At 34.3% G+C, this 13,947-nt stretch overlaps 1 protein-coding gene across 2 annotated transcripts in view; it reads left to right on the top strand.

The window, feature by feature from the left end:
- The window catches only part of LOC108908391 (nitric oxide synthase, salivary gland), a 167,415-nt gene extending 154,877 nt beyond the window's left edge, over positions 1–12,538 (top strand). Inside the window, exons 12-21 of one of the 2 annotated variants that reach the window (XM_018712429.1) lie at positions 3,935–4,084; positions 4,937–5,111; positions 5,215–5,370; positions 5,429–5,663; positions 5,775–5,944; positions 5,996–6,206; positions 6,261–6,348; positions 6,408–6,672; positions 6,797–6,988; positions 11,716–12,538. In XM_018712429.1, coding sequence (XP_018567945.1) covers positions 3,935–4,084; positions 4,937–5,111; positions 5,215–5,370; positions 5,429–5,663; positions 5,775–5,944; positions 5,996–6,206; positions 6,261–6,348; positions 6,408–6,672; positions 6,797–6,988; positions 11,716–11,823 — 1,750 coding nt within the window. In that variant the 3' untranslated portion in view covers positions 11,824–12,538. The remainder of the gene's footprint in view (positions 1–3,934; positions 4,085–4,936; positions 5,112–5,214; positions 5,371–5,428; positions 5,664–5,774; positions 5,945–5,995; positions 6,207–6,260; positions 6,349–6,407; positions 6,673–6,796; positions 6,989–11,715) is intronic. The other variant, XM_018712428.1, reaches the window with a different exon arrangement.
- Positions 12,539–13,947: the final 1,409 nt, after the last annotated feature.

Below are 13,947 nucleotides of genomic sequence, written 5' to 3'. Positions count from 1 at the left end.
CAAACCAATTTCCCGAGAAATCGTTTGAATGTTTATTACAAATGTATCCTAACGTTCTTGAAATAGATAGGTTGAAAAACGAACTTAATATTTTGGACAGAGACGAACAGTTTCGCAATTTAAAAGTTCAAAAAACCATAGAAATATTAGACAAGGAATATAAAATGGTATTTTCGGAACCATACAAATTGTTTTGCCCAGTTTTAACAGTTCGTGCAACAAGTGTTTCGGTAGAAAGAAACTTTTGTGTCTTAAGCGCATTGAGACTTAGAAATACTGTGCCCAAACAAGCGCTATCAGTGATGACGATAGAAAAAGAACTATTGCAAAGTCTTAGTGCCGATCCTCAATTTTATAAAATTTGAAGTAAATTTGCAAATTTAAAAGACGGACGAATAAATATGTTTCGTAAAAACAGTCACTATGTTTTTAAAATATTTTGTTAAAAGTTCAGGCAAACGAAAAGCTGGCGGCGTTGTTTTATATCTAAATAAATAAGTTGGCTGTTACCTTATGAAAATTAGTTTTTATATTTTTTCATATTTTTTAACCAAGTAGGAACAATTTTGTTAATTATTAGGTAAATATATCACTTTGTTTTTTTTTCTGTTACTTAATTTTATTGTAAATACAATTTTTCACGTTCTGATATTATTATTAATAACATAATTTTTTAATTTGCGGTTATAGTAAGGCTATTGGCGAAGATCACCATAATAAAAAATGACGTGGAAATTTATTCCTATTATTTGAGAGCGGATTAATAAAATATCCAAATAGTCAAGGCGAAATCCTCGCATTCGTGGGAGAAATTTTCCGACTCGATTTTTTTACATATTCAGATTCGTGAGATGTTCCTTAACATCTAGTCCCCATTTGTTTAAACAAACTTTTTTTTAAACAAATTGTAAAAATTGTTTTTTTCACTCCGCGTATGAGAGGCGCACGCGCTGGTCATAGCGCTTTATTAACCCAAAGGCTCTTCAGCATCTTGTAGGGGGATGTTTAACTTTAATTTAGGCACCTGGCAACATAAAAAATAACAATTTTTAACCCGGAAATCGGCCGTTGAAAATCATCATTTTCGCATTTTTAGCAACTTAAATCGTTTATAACATTAAAACTACCAATTTTAGAGGCATAGTACATAGGAACTTTTTTGTTTATAATGTGCCAAAAAGCCTAAAGTTTCCGGAGTGAAAAAAAAAAACAATTTTTACAATTTGTTTAAGAAAGTTTGTTTAAGCAAAAGTGCACCGGATTTCCGGCCGGCATCATCTTGAATCTGAATATGCAAAAAAATCGAGTCGGATAATTTCTCCCACGAATGCGAGGTTTTCACCTTGTCTAAAATAGTTGCTGGTTAACATCAGTTTTTCTATAATATTATAAATGCAACTAACAATTTTCAGAAGAATTTAGTGGTTTGACCTTGAAAATTTAAAGATTTTTGCCTGCGGCACTGTTTTTCTTGCCCAACCTAGTAAAAAAGCCACCAGTCTCACCTATTCACAATGTCCCGAGCCGCCACTACCCTGTATGACAATATTTTGAACTGTTTAAGTCATTAAAAATACTTTGTAAAATATCGCTTTAATTAAATTCTTCTGATACAACACTTCCGGACAAATAAGACAAACAACCCCACTAAAGTATGCGTTAAACAACACGCCGTTAAGGGTGGGCAAATTTAATTGCATAGCTGGACTTCAAGTCCACTGACCGGCGCGGCGGCGGCGGTTGAGTCGGGGTATTTTCCGCTGTTGTGTTGCACTCCGTGAGCTACGTTCCCTGGCAGAACTTTTCCTATTAGTGACGATATAACCCCATCTAGCCCTTAATGTCAACTCGTAAAACACATGGGCGTTGCTGGAGCTGAAAATACAGACGTCCACGGGATGGTACACATGAATGTCTTTTAAGGACCAATGGCCTTGACGTGGTTGTGGTAACTCACCACATGATAATATTGTCTAACAATTAGTATCAGTACAACTTTTATAAGAAACTTTTTTTCTACCTCTCACTCCCTTTCGAGTTATCTTGAAAAACCGCTTTATTTTATCTTTTAATTACTGTCACATATTGTTTTTATATACCTCAAACTAACTTATATCAAAAATTCAGGCAAGTTGGCCACAATTGCTATTTAAATGCCAATTTAATTAGACTATATGCGCGTCGTACGATTTCCGCTTATCTGAATTTGCTGGTTTACATACGCTGCGATTTAGCTGTGTGTGCGCGCGCGCTTCTATCAAGTATACACAATGAACCAATTATTTCTTTACGCAATATTTCACTTCTTGTTAATTTGAGAGAATTATTATTATTACTGTAAGTGTCAAGTGTTGAAGATATTATTCCTCAGCTATCTCAACATAAATTCGGTGCCCTGTTTAGGTTTCGAGTTATAATCTGATATGTTCTATTCAATATTAGAAATAGCCCTTAAGGCGACATTCTTGATATACAAAATAAACAAAAAGTTTATATATACCTTGATCGAGAAAAGCATCTTTCCTAAGATATTTTCGAATTAAAAAAATTTGTATCTTAGTTAATATTAAAAAAATTAGCTTCATAAATTTTGTCACAGTAATTCTATAGTGCAAATTACTAGTGTCGTAAACATGGGGAAAGTCAGTTCCCTTTTTAAAGCGTAATTTGTGCTCCTATGATTTTTTTTTAAATATCTTGAACACTTTCTTAAAACAACGCATTTACGACAAAGGTTTTCTCTCAAAAATGTTTTCATTATTTCTAAACTAAAGGTTAATATTTTTTCTGCGTTCTTATTTAACCTAACCTCCAAAGATTTTTATTTTTTATTTATTAGTGCTATAAGAATTATAACCGAAACTATTACAATGTTAAACCAGGTTAAATATTATTTATGTTTTATTCAGGTTTAATTGTTTACTATTATTGCATGTCAGCCTTGTTTAGATTTAGCTATTTCTTTGTATAGAGCCTTCAGAAATGTTTACAAACCACGTGATCGTCCAGCTTAGGCAACCCAACATTGCACGATTGGTACTGGTTACGAAAATTCCCTAAATCTTGACGTTTACAAACTTGTAAGGAGTGTGAAAGCTAGAATGACAGAATATTTATTGTTTAATATAATATTTTTTTAATACCTCCTGACTTACCACAACAATATGAAGAAACATTTTTAGAACCGCTGACTCCATTTCGGCTGGCACCGATTACAAATATTTACACAGTTTTCATCAGCGGTTGCATATGTTACAGCAATGTATGTTAACTCGTTATTGTGTTGTTTTATAAACACGGTTTTAAGTTCAGAAAAACAAGTAACTACACATGAACATTCATTTGCTAATAACTTTGCTTAAAGCTTTAACAATAAAAAAATACACGTTTTTTGTAATGAAACCCAAAGTAGAACTCTGACTGAATTAGTAGTTCTTTTTGCCACAAAAAAATCGTTCGGCGCGCTATCTACAGCTACAACAATTTTTTTGTGGGCACAATTCCAGAGGTTCTCAATAAGTTTTAACAATTTTTATAATTATTAATTTTAAACACCGTTTTGCAGTTGTGCCGATTGTCATTAAAGAATCCTCCCCAAGTTTATAAAAAATCTTTTAAGGTTTTGGAAAGAACAAGAATAAACTTCTCAAAAAAACATTTTTTCAAAAAAACACTCCAGTTTAAATCCAGTGAAAACGTATGAATTTTTTTTATCTAAAAAATCGACATCAAGATCCTGGATTTTTGCTTGGACATATAAATTTATCTCCAAGAGTTAACAGAGATATCCTGCACTAAACATATCTCATAATCACAGCAAAAACAAACTGAAAAATCGGAATAAAAACTCCATTTCATGGACGGCATATATAAATCTATTTGCATGTTTGTGCGAACAAATTAACACACAACTTTTTCTGGTTTCTGTAAACAGTATGGCTACATCGAAGTCGTTTATTAAGGCCAACAGCCAGAGCGAAATATCGACGGTCAGTAAAAAATTAGACAGGTTGAATTCACTACGAGGGTCCGTCCTAAGCGAGCCCTTGATTGAAGATACGTTCGGCCCGCTCAGTAACGTTAGGTGAGAAAGCACGAAAACGGAGTGGTTTTATGTGCATGACTGCATGTAATGGTATTGCACTTTTGTGGCACTGCATTGATGGGTATGAAAATATGCACGATTTTCATCTCAGATGCACGCCAGTAGATGTTACGATATATAAAAATGGCACTGATGATGGTTACCAAAAGACAAAACGTTCAGAGGAAGAGAACATAACGTGATCATGATAGTGTACTGATATTTATTTGTATCAATGTCTCCTTTAGTTTCTTTCTCTTAAAATGCATGATTACGTTTTGTTCAAAAAATTCACTAATTTTTGGTCTCACTATCAACCATTTACGAACACTATCAACCATTTACGAATACTCTCGCTTTTCAAACGGCATTATCTTATTTTAAAACATATAAATTCGGTAAAATGAGAACAAAATTGCAGAATTGATGGAAAATAATACGCCAAAAGGAGTTTGATCCATGTTCGTCAGTTTCGAAGTTATTGACGAAACACTGAAAATTATTTTCTCTTAGCTTCATCATTCACAAATTTCTCCTTAATTTGACCGAGCTTGTATTTTTTAATCTAATCGAGATTCCATGTTTAAAAGATCGTGAAACATATTTCGTATTTATTTCACCAGGAAGCATCTCTGAAAATTAAAATTAAAGCATACTGGACATGTCCTTCATCTACCACGATGTCTAGATTCACATACCTGATGGCATTTGCACTACATATTGATAACTTTTTTATTTGCATGCTACAGGTAAACTTTATGTGTATCTAGTTGGTTATTGTAGACTTGAACATTTGCACGATTAATTCAATGAATTTCGACAGGTACTAATAGTTTATTTTGTAATATCAAGGTTCGCTGTTTTCGCTCTTGGATCCAGCGCATATCCTAACTTCTGTGCTTTTGGAAAATACGTGGACAACTTACTCGGGGAACTGGGAGGAGAGAGACTGCTGAAATTAGCCACAGGGGACGAAATGTGTGGCCAGGAGCAAGCCTTTAGGAAGTGGGCCCAACAAATCTTCCAGGTAATAATCATCGAATCATAAAAGCTATTGGTGAAAGAAAATATACTTAAGTTTCTATCTAAATCATGTGTTGGTAGCATTATAGCAGTTTTGAACTTTGTAGGTGGCTTGTGAAACCTTCTGCCTCGACGACGACGATGCTTTCTTGGAGGCAACGATGTCCCTTCAAAGCGAATCTTTAACTGCCCAGAATGTGCGCTTCTTAGATTCCAAACCAGAAAACCTTGTAGCAGCGTTGGCGAAGTGCCACAATAAGAAGGTATTTTCTAGTTTAAGCGAAGCGGTAGAGGAAAAATCACTCCTCGTTTCATTTCCAGGTTTCTGCTCTAACGTTAACAAACAGGAAAAATCTTCACGGGGAAAAATCTCCAAAAACCACTCTACTGCTTCAGTTCAGGAACCATCTGCCGTACAAACCTGGAGATCACTTGGGTGTTTTCGCCAAGAACAAACCCGAATTGGTGGAAAAGATCATTAAGAGGCTTAAGGGGGTTAATGATCAAAATTCGTCGGCTATTCTTCAATTCTTGAAGGAAACGCACACTTCAAATGGTGAGTGACGAAACTTGTAGTAGAACTTTCGAAAAAAACTGATCATCTGACTGTAAAATGTTGAGTTATCCTTATAACAGGAAATACATATAATTAAAACTTCTATTCTAGGCGTTGTAAAGAACTGGAAACCTCACGAGCGCCTTCCATCTTGTTCCATAAAAGAACTATTCACCAGATATCTCGATATAACCACACCACCAACACCAAACTTGTTACAACACTTTGCTTCAATCGCTACCGACGAAGAGGATCAACGAAAATTGAACTTACTTGCCACTGTAAGCCCTTAAATATATTAAAAATGTAAAAAATACCATAAAATGTTCCAGGATTCTGCCGCGTATGAAGACTGGAGGCATTGGAGGTTCCCCAACCTCCTGGAAACACTTGAGGAATTTCCTTCTGTTACACCTTACGCACCGCTTTTGGTAGCCCAACTCGGCATCCTACAACCCAGGTTTTACTCCATTTCTTCTAGTCCTGCGCTTCATCCAAACGAAGTACATCTAACTGTAGCAGTTGTAGTGTATAAAACAGAAGGTAAGTAGTGATAGTTTATATCAATTTGGACGCTTGTTATATAAATTCTTACAGATGAAGAAGGCCCTACACACTATGGAGTGTGTTCCAATTACCTTCAAGATGTTCCTGTAAACGAAGACGTATACGTTTTCGTGCGAAGGTATAACATCATGAGTTTCTTCGAATATCTTTCCAAAAACTGTAATTTTTGTATTTTAGCGCACCAAACTTTTACTTACCAAACGACTCAACAAGGCCCATCATCCTGGTTGGGCCTGGTACCGGAGTAGCTCCGTTCAGAGGCTTCTGGCAGCACAGATACGCCCAGCTGAAGCAGAAGCAGAAACTGGGAAAAGTGTGGCTGTTCTTCGGTTGCCAGACAAGAGATATGAATTTGTATGAAGAGGAAAAGGCTGAAATGGAGAAAGTTGGAGTACTGGATAGGGTCTTCTTGGCTTTGTCGAGAGACCCGAATATACCAAAGGTAAGGGTAACTTGCCCCATTGATTAACCACTAGAAATCAGGACTGGGACTATATATTTTATCATTTTACTGGTCCTGTTGGTAATAAGAATATTTATGCCTCTAACTATTGTTCTTTTTTCAGACTTACGTGCAGAACTTGGCTCTGAAAGAGGCTTCAGAAATTTACAAATTTCTGGTACTAGAAAAGGGTCATTTCTACGTGTGTGGTGACTGCACTATGGCAGAGCACGTTTACCAGACTTTGAAGGCTATTATCCAAAAATATGGTGGCATGAACGAGAGTCAAGTGCAGTCCTACATGTTATCCCTAAGGGTAAGTTTCTTTTATTCTAGAACTTAAGACCACGCGGAAAATTACATGTAAATTTGAAAACTTCTTTCTGTGTTTTCCTATGGGTCGATTCTCGCTGTGGCTTAGTTTCTTACTATGTATCCGCTAAAAGCACATTTGGTTTTTGTGTAAAGTCCAAAAGTCTACTCGTTAAGACTTACCTAGAAGGACGAATTGGACAAGTTCGAATTGCTTACTGATTTCATGTTGTAAATATGCCACTTCAAACTTTAAAACTCCTGCGATTTTTCTGAACCTAACCTTGCTCTTACTCAGCAGTCAGCACTTCTTCAGTTCTCTTCTGCCAAAGAACTTTTACTATTTTCATGGATTGAGTCCATCCTGGTCTTCAGTATTCATTTACATTTTACATTTTTACATTTTTATTGATTCGTGTTATTACACAAAGTGTTTACACACGTCAGAAAAGAAACATTGATATTTTCAAATTACAACACAGTTACAAATACAGATACATACATAATCCTAAAATTAGTAAAAATATAAATACAGATTAAAATTGACATTGATTGGAACAGAATAAATAAAATCAGATAAAACAATATTAAAAACAAATACAATACCTCGGAACTATCAAAAAACTGCTCAATATCAAAATGCATTTCTCACGATGTTCTTCTTACACCCATTTCCCCAAAGTCTTAACAGTACTGTAACAAAATCCAAACGCATACGACAACTGTTCAATATCCTTTTTTTAACAGGTTTATCTGCTTTATCGTTTCCATCAATGCCTTCATGCCAAGTCTAACCGTCTTGGTGTTTGCATTGCAAATAGTTTCAATCAAGTTTTGAAAACAGCTTATGCTAATTTAAGGCTTTTATTGCAGCGAGACTATTGAATAATATCTAGATAAGCTTACATGTGTCTTTCTACATACCTTTCTTACTTACCGAGCAACTTTCTTTACCTCTTCTGGATAGACTTTTAAGTCAAGAGATAGGTTAGGTTATGAATTATCTTTTTAAAGATGAAACTTCAATATCGCGACGAAGGTATCACTGTCGCTCTCCATTGCAGTGGAAATCATCGAGTTTATCAACTTTCAAATCAATGAACTCTCGTGATGAGAGTATAAGCTCCGGCGGTATTCTCCCTTTGAAATGAAGTTAGTTTGTTGTGTCTGTTCGCTCTTGCAGTGGATGCAATGACGCTCGGCTTAATCAACCGGAAACATCCCTTCACGCTTAGAGACCAATCGGGCAGTTAGTCACAAAGTTAACGATTCGAGGAAAGTTCGCGCGACTCCCAATTCCAATTCCGATGTATTACGGAATAGTTTCGCTGACCGCGGGCACTGTTACGGATCACAATTGGATTCGCAGGTTCCCGCAGGTATGCATAAATGCATAATGCATCGGATTTCGGGCGGTATTGCTGTGTGTTGTCTTGAAAAGTGGTTAGGGAATTTCAACGCGATCCATAATTCCTCTCCTATTGAGATTTAGATGCGAAGAAATTTGTAAAAAAAAATATTCGGGTTCAGAATATACAGGATGATTCAGTCATAATGTCATTAATTTTGTTACCTCATACTTGGAAGGCCTAATATACAAGGAATTGAAATAAAAATTTCTCAAGCTTTTAAAAAATACGCAAATTACCCCTTAATTTTGCAATTGATTTCAAAATCAAAATGCAGCGGATCCAAACTTTATTAAGACTTTATGGGCGAATGAGTACTTAAATAAAATACTAAACTGCAATAACCTAACGTTCGCAAACAATTATTATCCTTATGCGTTTGTTTTTATTAACAAATAAATAATACTTATTAATATTTCAAATATAACAAATATCGTAAAATCTTAAGCAATAAAATTTCTTATTAATTTATAGTTTTAAAAAAAACATTCGTTAATACCTAAGAAGCACTGTTTATTCGTTGTAGTTTAATACAGATCAAAAACGCATTAAAGGCTAGGTTAATAACCGAAGGTATGTCAAGATTCACTCTCGATAAACCTTTGTAGGTCAGCGGTCATGAGCGGTCCAAAAAAAGGGTTTAAGTAATGATTTGAAAATATTTTTTTTCAGCGTAAATATGCATTTAAAATTTTTTTAAGGGAGCATTCGTATTCTAATCATTTTTCCCTACATTCCCTTAAAAGTAATAACGTCATGACCGAATCACCCTGTATAATCAGAACAACAGAAGTGATAAATGTGTGAAACCTAATGTTTTGTTAAAAATTTCGGACAGTCGAAGACGTAGAACGAGAAAAACTACATCAGTTCTTTCGCTAACGTTTCAGCACTTTTAACTAGGTATTCATCAGAGCTCAGCAACTAAACGGTGACGAATACTATAATAATGAACGTAAAAAATAGTGAAAGCTAGACGACAGGTTCTTATAGATTTTTTTAAATTTTTTACTTCCAGTTCACTATCTTGTACATACTGACTAATTTTAAAAAAGCTCTGCAAATGATTGTTACGAAACACGGTTGGTTGAAAATAAACCTGGTTTGGGGTGATTTATTTGATTACAGGAAATATAAAATATTCTTACCGAGAAATGTGAATGAATGAATCCAATAGGAACGATAATAAAATACTCGCAAAAAGTTGATACGTGAGAAAACAGTTCGAAAATTGTTTAAAAATATTTATCTACACGCCATTGTAATTTAGTCGGCTGTAATAACTTATCGAGCTACATGCACGCACAATTAATCAACATATACAAAAAGATTATGCGCAAAAAACTAATTTAACGGGACAATAAATCACAGTTGTTTTATTTTAGTGAAGTTAATTATTGCTTTTGTAATTGTTAATAAGTACTGTTAAAAAATTTTTTGCACCGGCTCGTAAGCACTTTTAAGCACGTCAGATTCAGTTTTGAAGCAGCAAGACCAGGATATTCCGGCTTCTCGCTGGTTTTGCAGTCGTAAATCACTTATAGTAGCTGCAATACGTTGACGTACCTAGTTATAGTTGTACTTTACTGCAAATCATCAATTTTTAAATATTCCTATAAAAAAGTCAGGGGGGGTTTATGTCGGGAGACCGCGATGGCCATGCTACCGGTCCTCCTCGTCCAATCCACTGTACTTCTTGAGTCTATGTTCTTGAGCTTCTTTAAGGCAATCTCGAACATTTATCGTGCAAGAATAGTTAAGGGCACATCTTCAAGAAGTCCAGGCAATTCATTTCGAAGAAATTCGTGATCCTGTAATACATTTAACAATATGAAGGGTGCAATGGACTCATTCAATAATATTTAAATTTTAACTTGTTTTCACATTTGTTTATTGGTATATTTTTCTTTGTGAAAAAAATTAAAAAATTAATTAAAGGAGCCTTTACACCAAAAATATCATTAAACGGTTATTTTTATTAATACTACACTGAAAAAACAGACAAGTAAAAAATACGCATCGCTATATCACGCACTTCAATTGAAGACTTTGGTGAAAGAAGGATGTCTTCATTCTCGTTCATAAATCTAAAAATGTGTCAACCTAGCAAAGGCAGTTGGCTCAACACAGCTAAAATATTTAGAACTTTATGGCACTTCCGGTTATACTGGAAGTCGACATTAACTTTCTTATTTTAAACGGGACACCCTTTATATTATTGCATTTTCGGATTCTACGTGAAATTTGAGGGTCACTTTATTAAATATTCCCTACACCTAGAAGTTATAGATTTTGAGATATACATGTTTTAAGAAAAAATTTTGACAGATGCAAGGGTCCGCGGAGATGCTAGTAACTCTTTTTAGGTGCGTGATATCAAGTGGATTTTTGGTACCTATAAAGGGCATAGATAACACTGAATTATGGTATAACAAGAAATTAAAACATTTAATACTAGGTGTTTCATTTTGCTGTTACATTTTGATAAGTTCAAACAGATATAACTTTGTTAACTTAAATGGAATACCCCGATTTTTTTCTCTGACGTATGTAGATTGAAATTTCCTTTCAAGCCATAGCATATAAGCATTGTTAGGGTTGCCGTTACTACTTTTAGAGATATTTGCAATTTTCTATTTTTTGGACAGTTTTTCTTGTATCAGACCTGTTGTCAAATTGGCCATGACCAGAAACACTCCAATACTGCAACACTCAAAAACAATTAAAATAACTTGACATTTGTCAAGTTAGTTGTCAAGTTATTGTTGAGTCTGTAATAGTTTTTAAAATTTAAATACAAACCGTTTAAATTATACTAATGAGGATTATTTTAATTTGTTATTTATTCCGAGATATCACTAGTGGCGATTCCTGGTGGGACACCCTGTATATTTGCAGTTACTCCCGTCTTACACAAGGGTCTGCAATTATAATAACATTATGAAAAATCAATCTGTTTTCACTTTCAAAATTTGTAATCATTTTTAACTAGGCTTCGTAGTTTAAATTTTTTATTTTTATCTCCCTGTATATGTAAGGTGTGTCTCCTGAAATGGTTAATAAACATGGATTTTCTTGGTCTTCAACGTGACCTTTTCCAGTACAAAAACAGAATACTTCGTGCAAACTGCAACTTATGTTCTTGAGGAGTAAAAGTTACCATTGTTACACTTTTGCATCGCAGCTTTATACTAAGGTCTTGACTAAACCAGCATCAAACACTTGAGCGACTGTATGATTTTTCTTATCTTTTACATTGGGAATTGATAATGAAACATATCCTAATAAATCACCCTGTATTAATATCACTCATTTTTTTTAGGATGAAAACAGATACCACGAGGACATCTTCGGAATAACCCTAAGGACGGCCGAAGTTCACAATAGGTCCAGGGAATCAGCGAGGATAAGGATGGCCTCAGAACCTTAGCCTTAACCAACACAGTACACCTTGAGGCAATTTTAAAATAATTAAATAAGAACTAATTTTTACTAAATCTACTCTTATCTCCTGCATCTACAGTTAATCTATATTTTATTGTAGAGAGATGCAGGAATGGCAATTTTTAAATATCTATAAGTATACCAGTTGCGGTAAATACCTATTTCATTCAATTTTAGTTCAGTGAACTAATATATCCAAAGATATGTTACATATTTTGACGATTTGTATTAGAGTATTGATTGACAGCACTCTTATTGGGTATCAAAATCTTAATCCGCTGAAGCTGTTTAATACAGTGCATTGTTGGTTGCTTGCTACATATTTCGATTTAATCATCATGATTTTTGAAGATAAAAAACGAGTTGTGCTCTTGTAAAATCAATATTCTAATATAAGTTATTGTTATATTTATTATATTTTATAATGATTTTAATCATTAACTGTTAGATACTTATTATTTAGATTATTTCATAGTTTATACAAGTTTACATACAATTAGATACCAAAAAATGGCACAGAACTGCACATTCTTATAAATAACGGCACTCTTAAAATATATAGCCTGTTTTCATTGTGATCATGTATAATACACATTTTTAATATCTAAATATTGTGATTTAAATCTATTTATCTTGATGGTGTATATTGAAATGATAATCATCGAATTTATGTATATTCATTAACAGAATAAATATATATATCAGAGAATTTTGGTGTATTTTTTAAAGGAACAAGAAATCCAACAATAATAATAGGCGCCCACCACTACTATTAGGATTGTAACAGGGTTTTTAAAGATCACGAACATTTAAATAAGACTTCAAAAGAATTCGTCACAAAGATGAGGATTACATACATTTCCTGTCATTATCCTTGATTATTGGTAAAGAAAACATAAAAACCCGAAGGCAACATTTGTCTGTTACCTCCCTCCTTCCAGCAGAGCTAGTATTTGTCTTCACACGAAACACGAACCGAATTCATTTTAAAATAACTCTTATTAGCGGCATGCACAATAGATCAGAAGACCTAAGCGTTGCGGATAACCTCACTTCTTGTTACAACAACAAACAATAATGGGAACATAACCTCCAAAATTTAAATACAGGGTCGGAAAGCCCCCATGATTCATCGGCCGTTTCGTGAGAGTTATAAAGTAAGTCTTAGAAATCCGTGCGATAGAGAAAGATGGCTATAATGAAGGCGTCTAATAGTCACCGGCCATTTCGCCCTTCTACAAATAGGAAGTGGATCTTATTTGTGGAAGGGCGAAATGGGCGGTGACTATTAAACGCCTTCATTATAGCCATCTTTCTTTATTGCACGGATTTCTATGACTTTCTTTATCGCTCTCACGTAACAGCCGATAAACCATGGGGACTTTCCGACCCTGTATATCTGCAACAAAAACAAAACAGGTTTGTTTTTGTTGCAGCTGTTTTTACTTTGACTTTTCTATCTTGCACGTGCTCTTCCACAAAATAGACAGTCCCCGCAACCAAAAATGTCCGCTTTATACAAAGTGTTAGAAGTTTGACTGCCTTAATTTTAACAGACGATATAATACATTAAAATAAACCTTGTGTGACGTGGATCCTAAACTAAACCATTTCAACTCAACCAAATACAATGTTTATCACATTTTTGAACTTCTTCATGCTTAATTCTAAAAAATAATTAGCGTTGTAATAAATTTAAAATTCGATAAAATTCATATCGAGCAATGTGACAACGGCGCGGCGTACAACACCAGGTACTAAGCAGTTGATATCTGGAATTGGATCATGTCTGAGTGTTTTTTTGCGTAGCACTATTTCCTTTTCTTGAGGTGTTTTCCAGCGAGTGAGTAAAAATTGGATTCGAAGGTGTCGTGGTGATGGACATTTTGAGCATATGTTGTAGTTTGTTTTATATTTCTGCGTTTAAAAATTAGTTAATTTTGCTTTTTGGTAAGTACCTATAAATTATTTTTAATATAACGTATGATTATTTGGACGACGTGAATCTTTGGGTACTTTAATTGTATATTTTTCAAATTCATAATTTGCACAACACTATCTTCCTACTACAAAATCGATACATTTTATTTAATTTCTTTAAAAACGGGAA

The sequence above is a fragment of the Anoplophora glabripennis genome, unplaced genomic scaffold (assembly GCF_000390285.2).
Source record: "Anoplophora glabripennis isolate ALB-LARVAE unplaced genomic scaffold, Agla_2.0 scaffold202, whole genome shotgun sequence".
NCBI lineage: Eukaryota > Metazoa > Arthropoda > Insecta > Coleoptera > Cerambycidae > Anoplophora > Anoplophora glabripennis.
The sequence above is the reverse complement of the archived record's forward strand: the minus strand, read 5'-3'. Positions and strand labels throughout refer to the sequence as shown.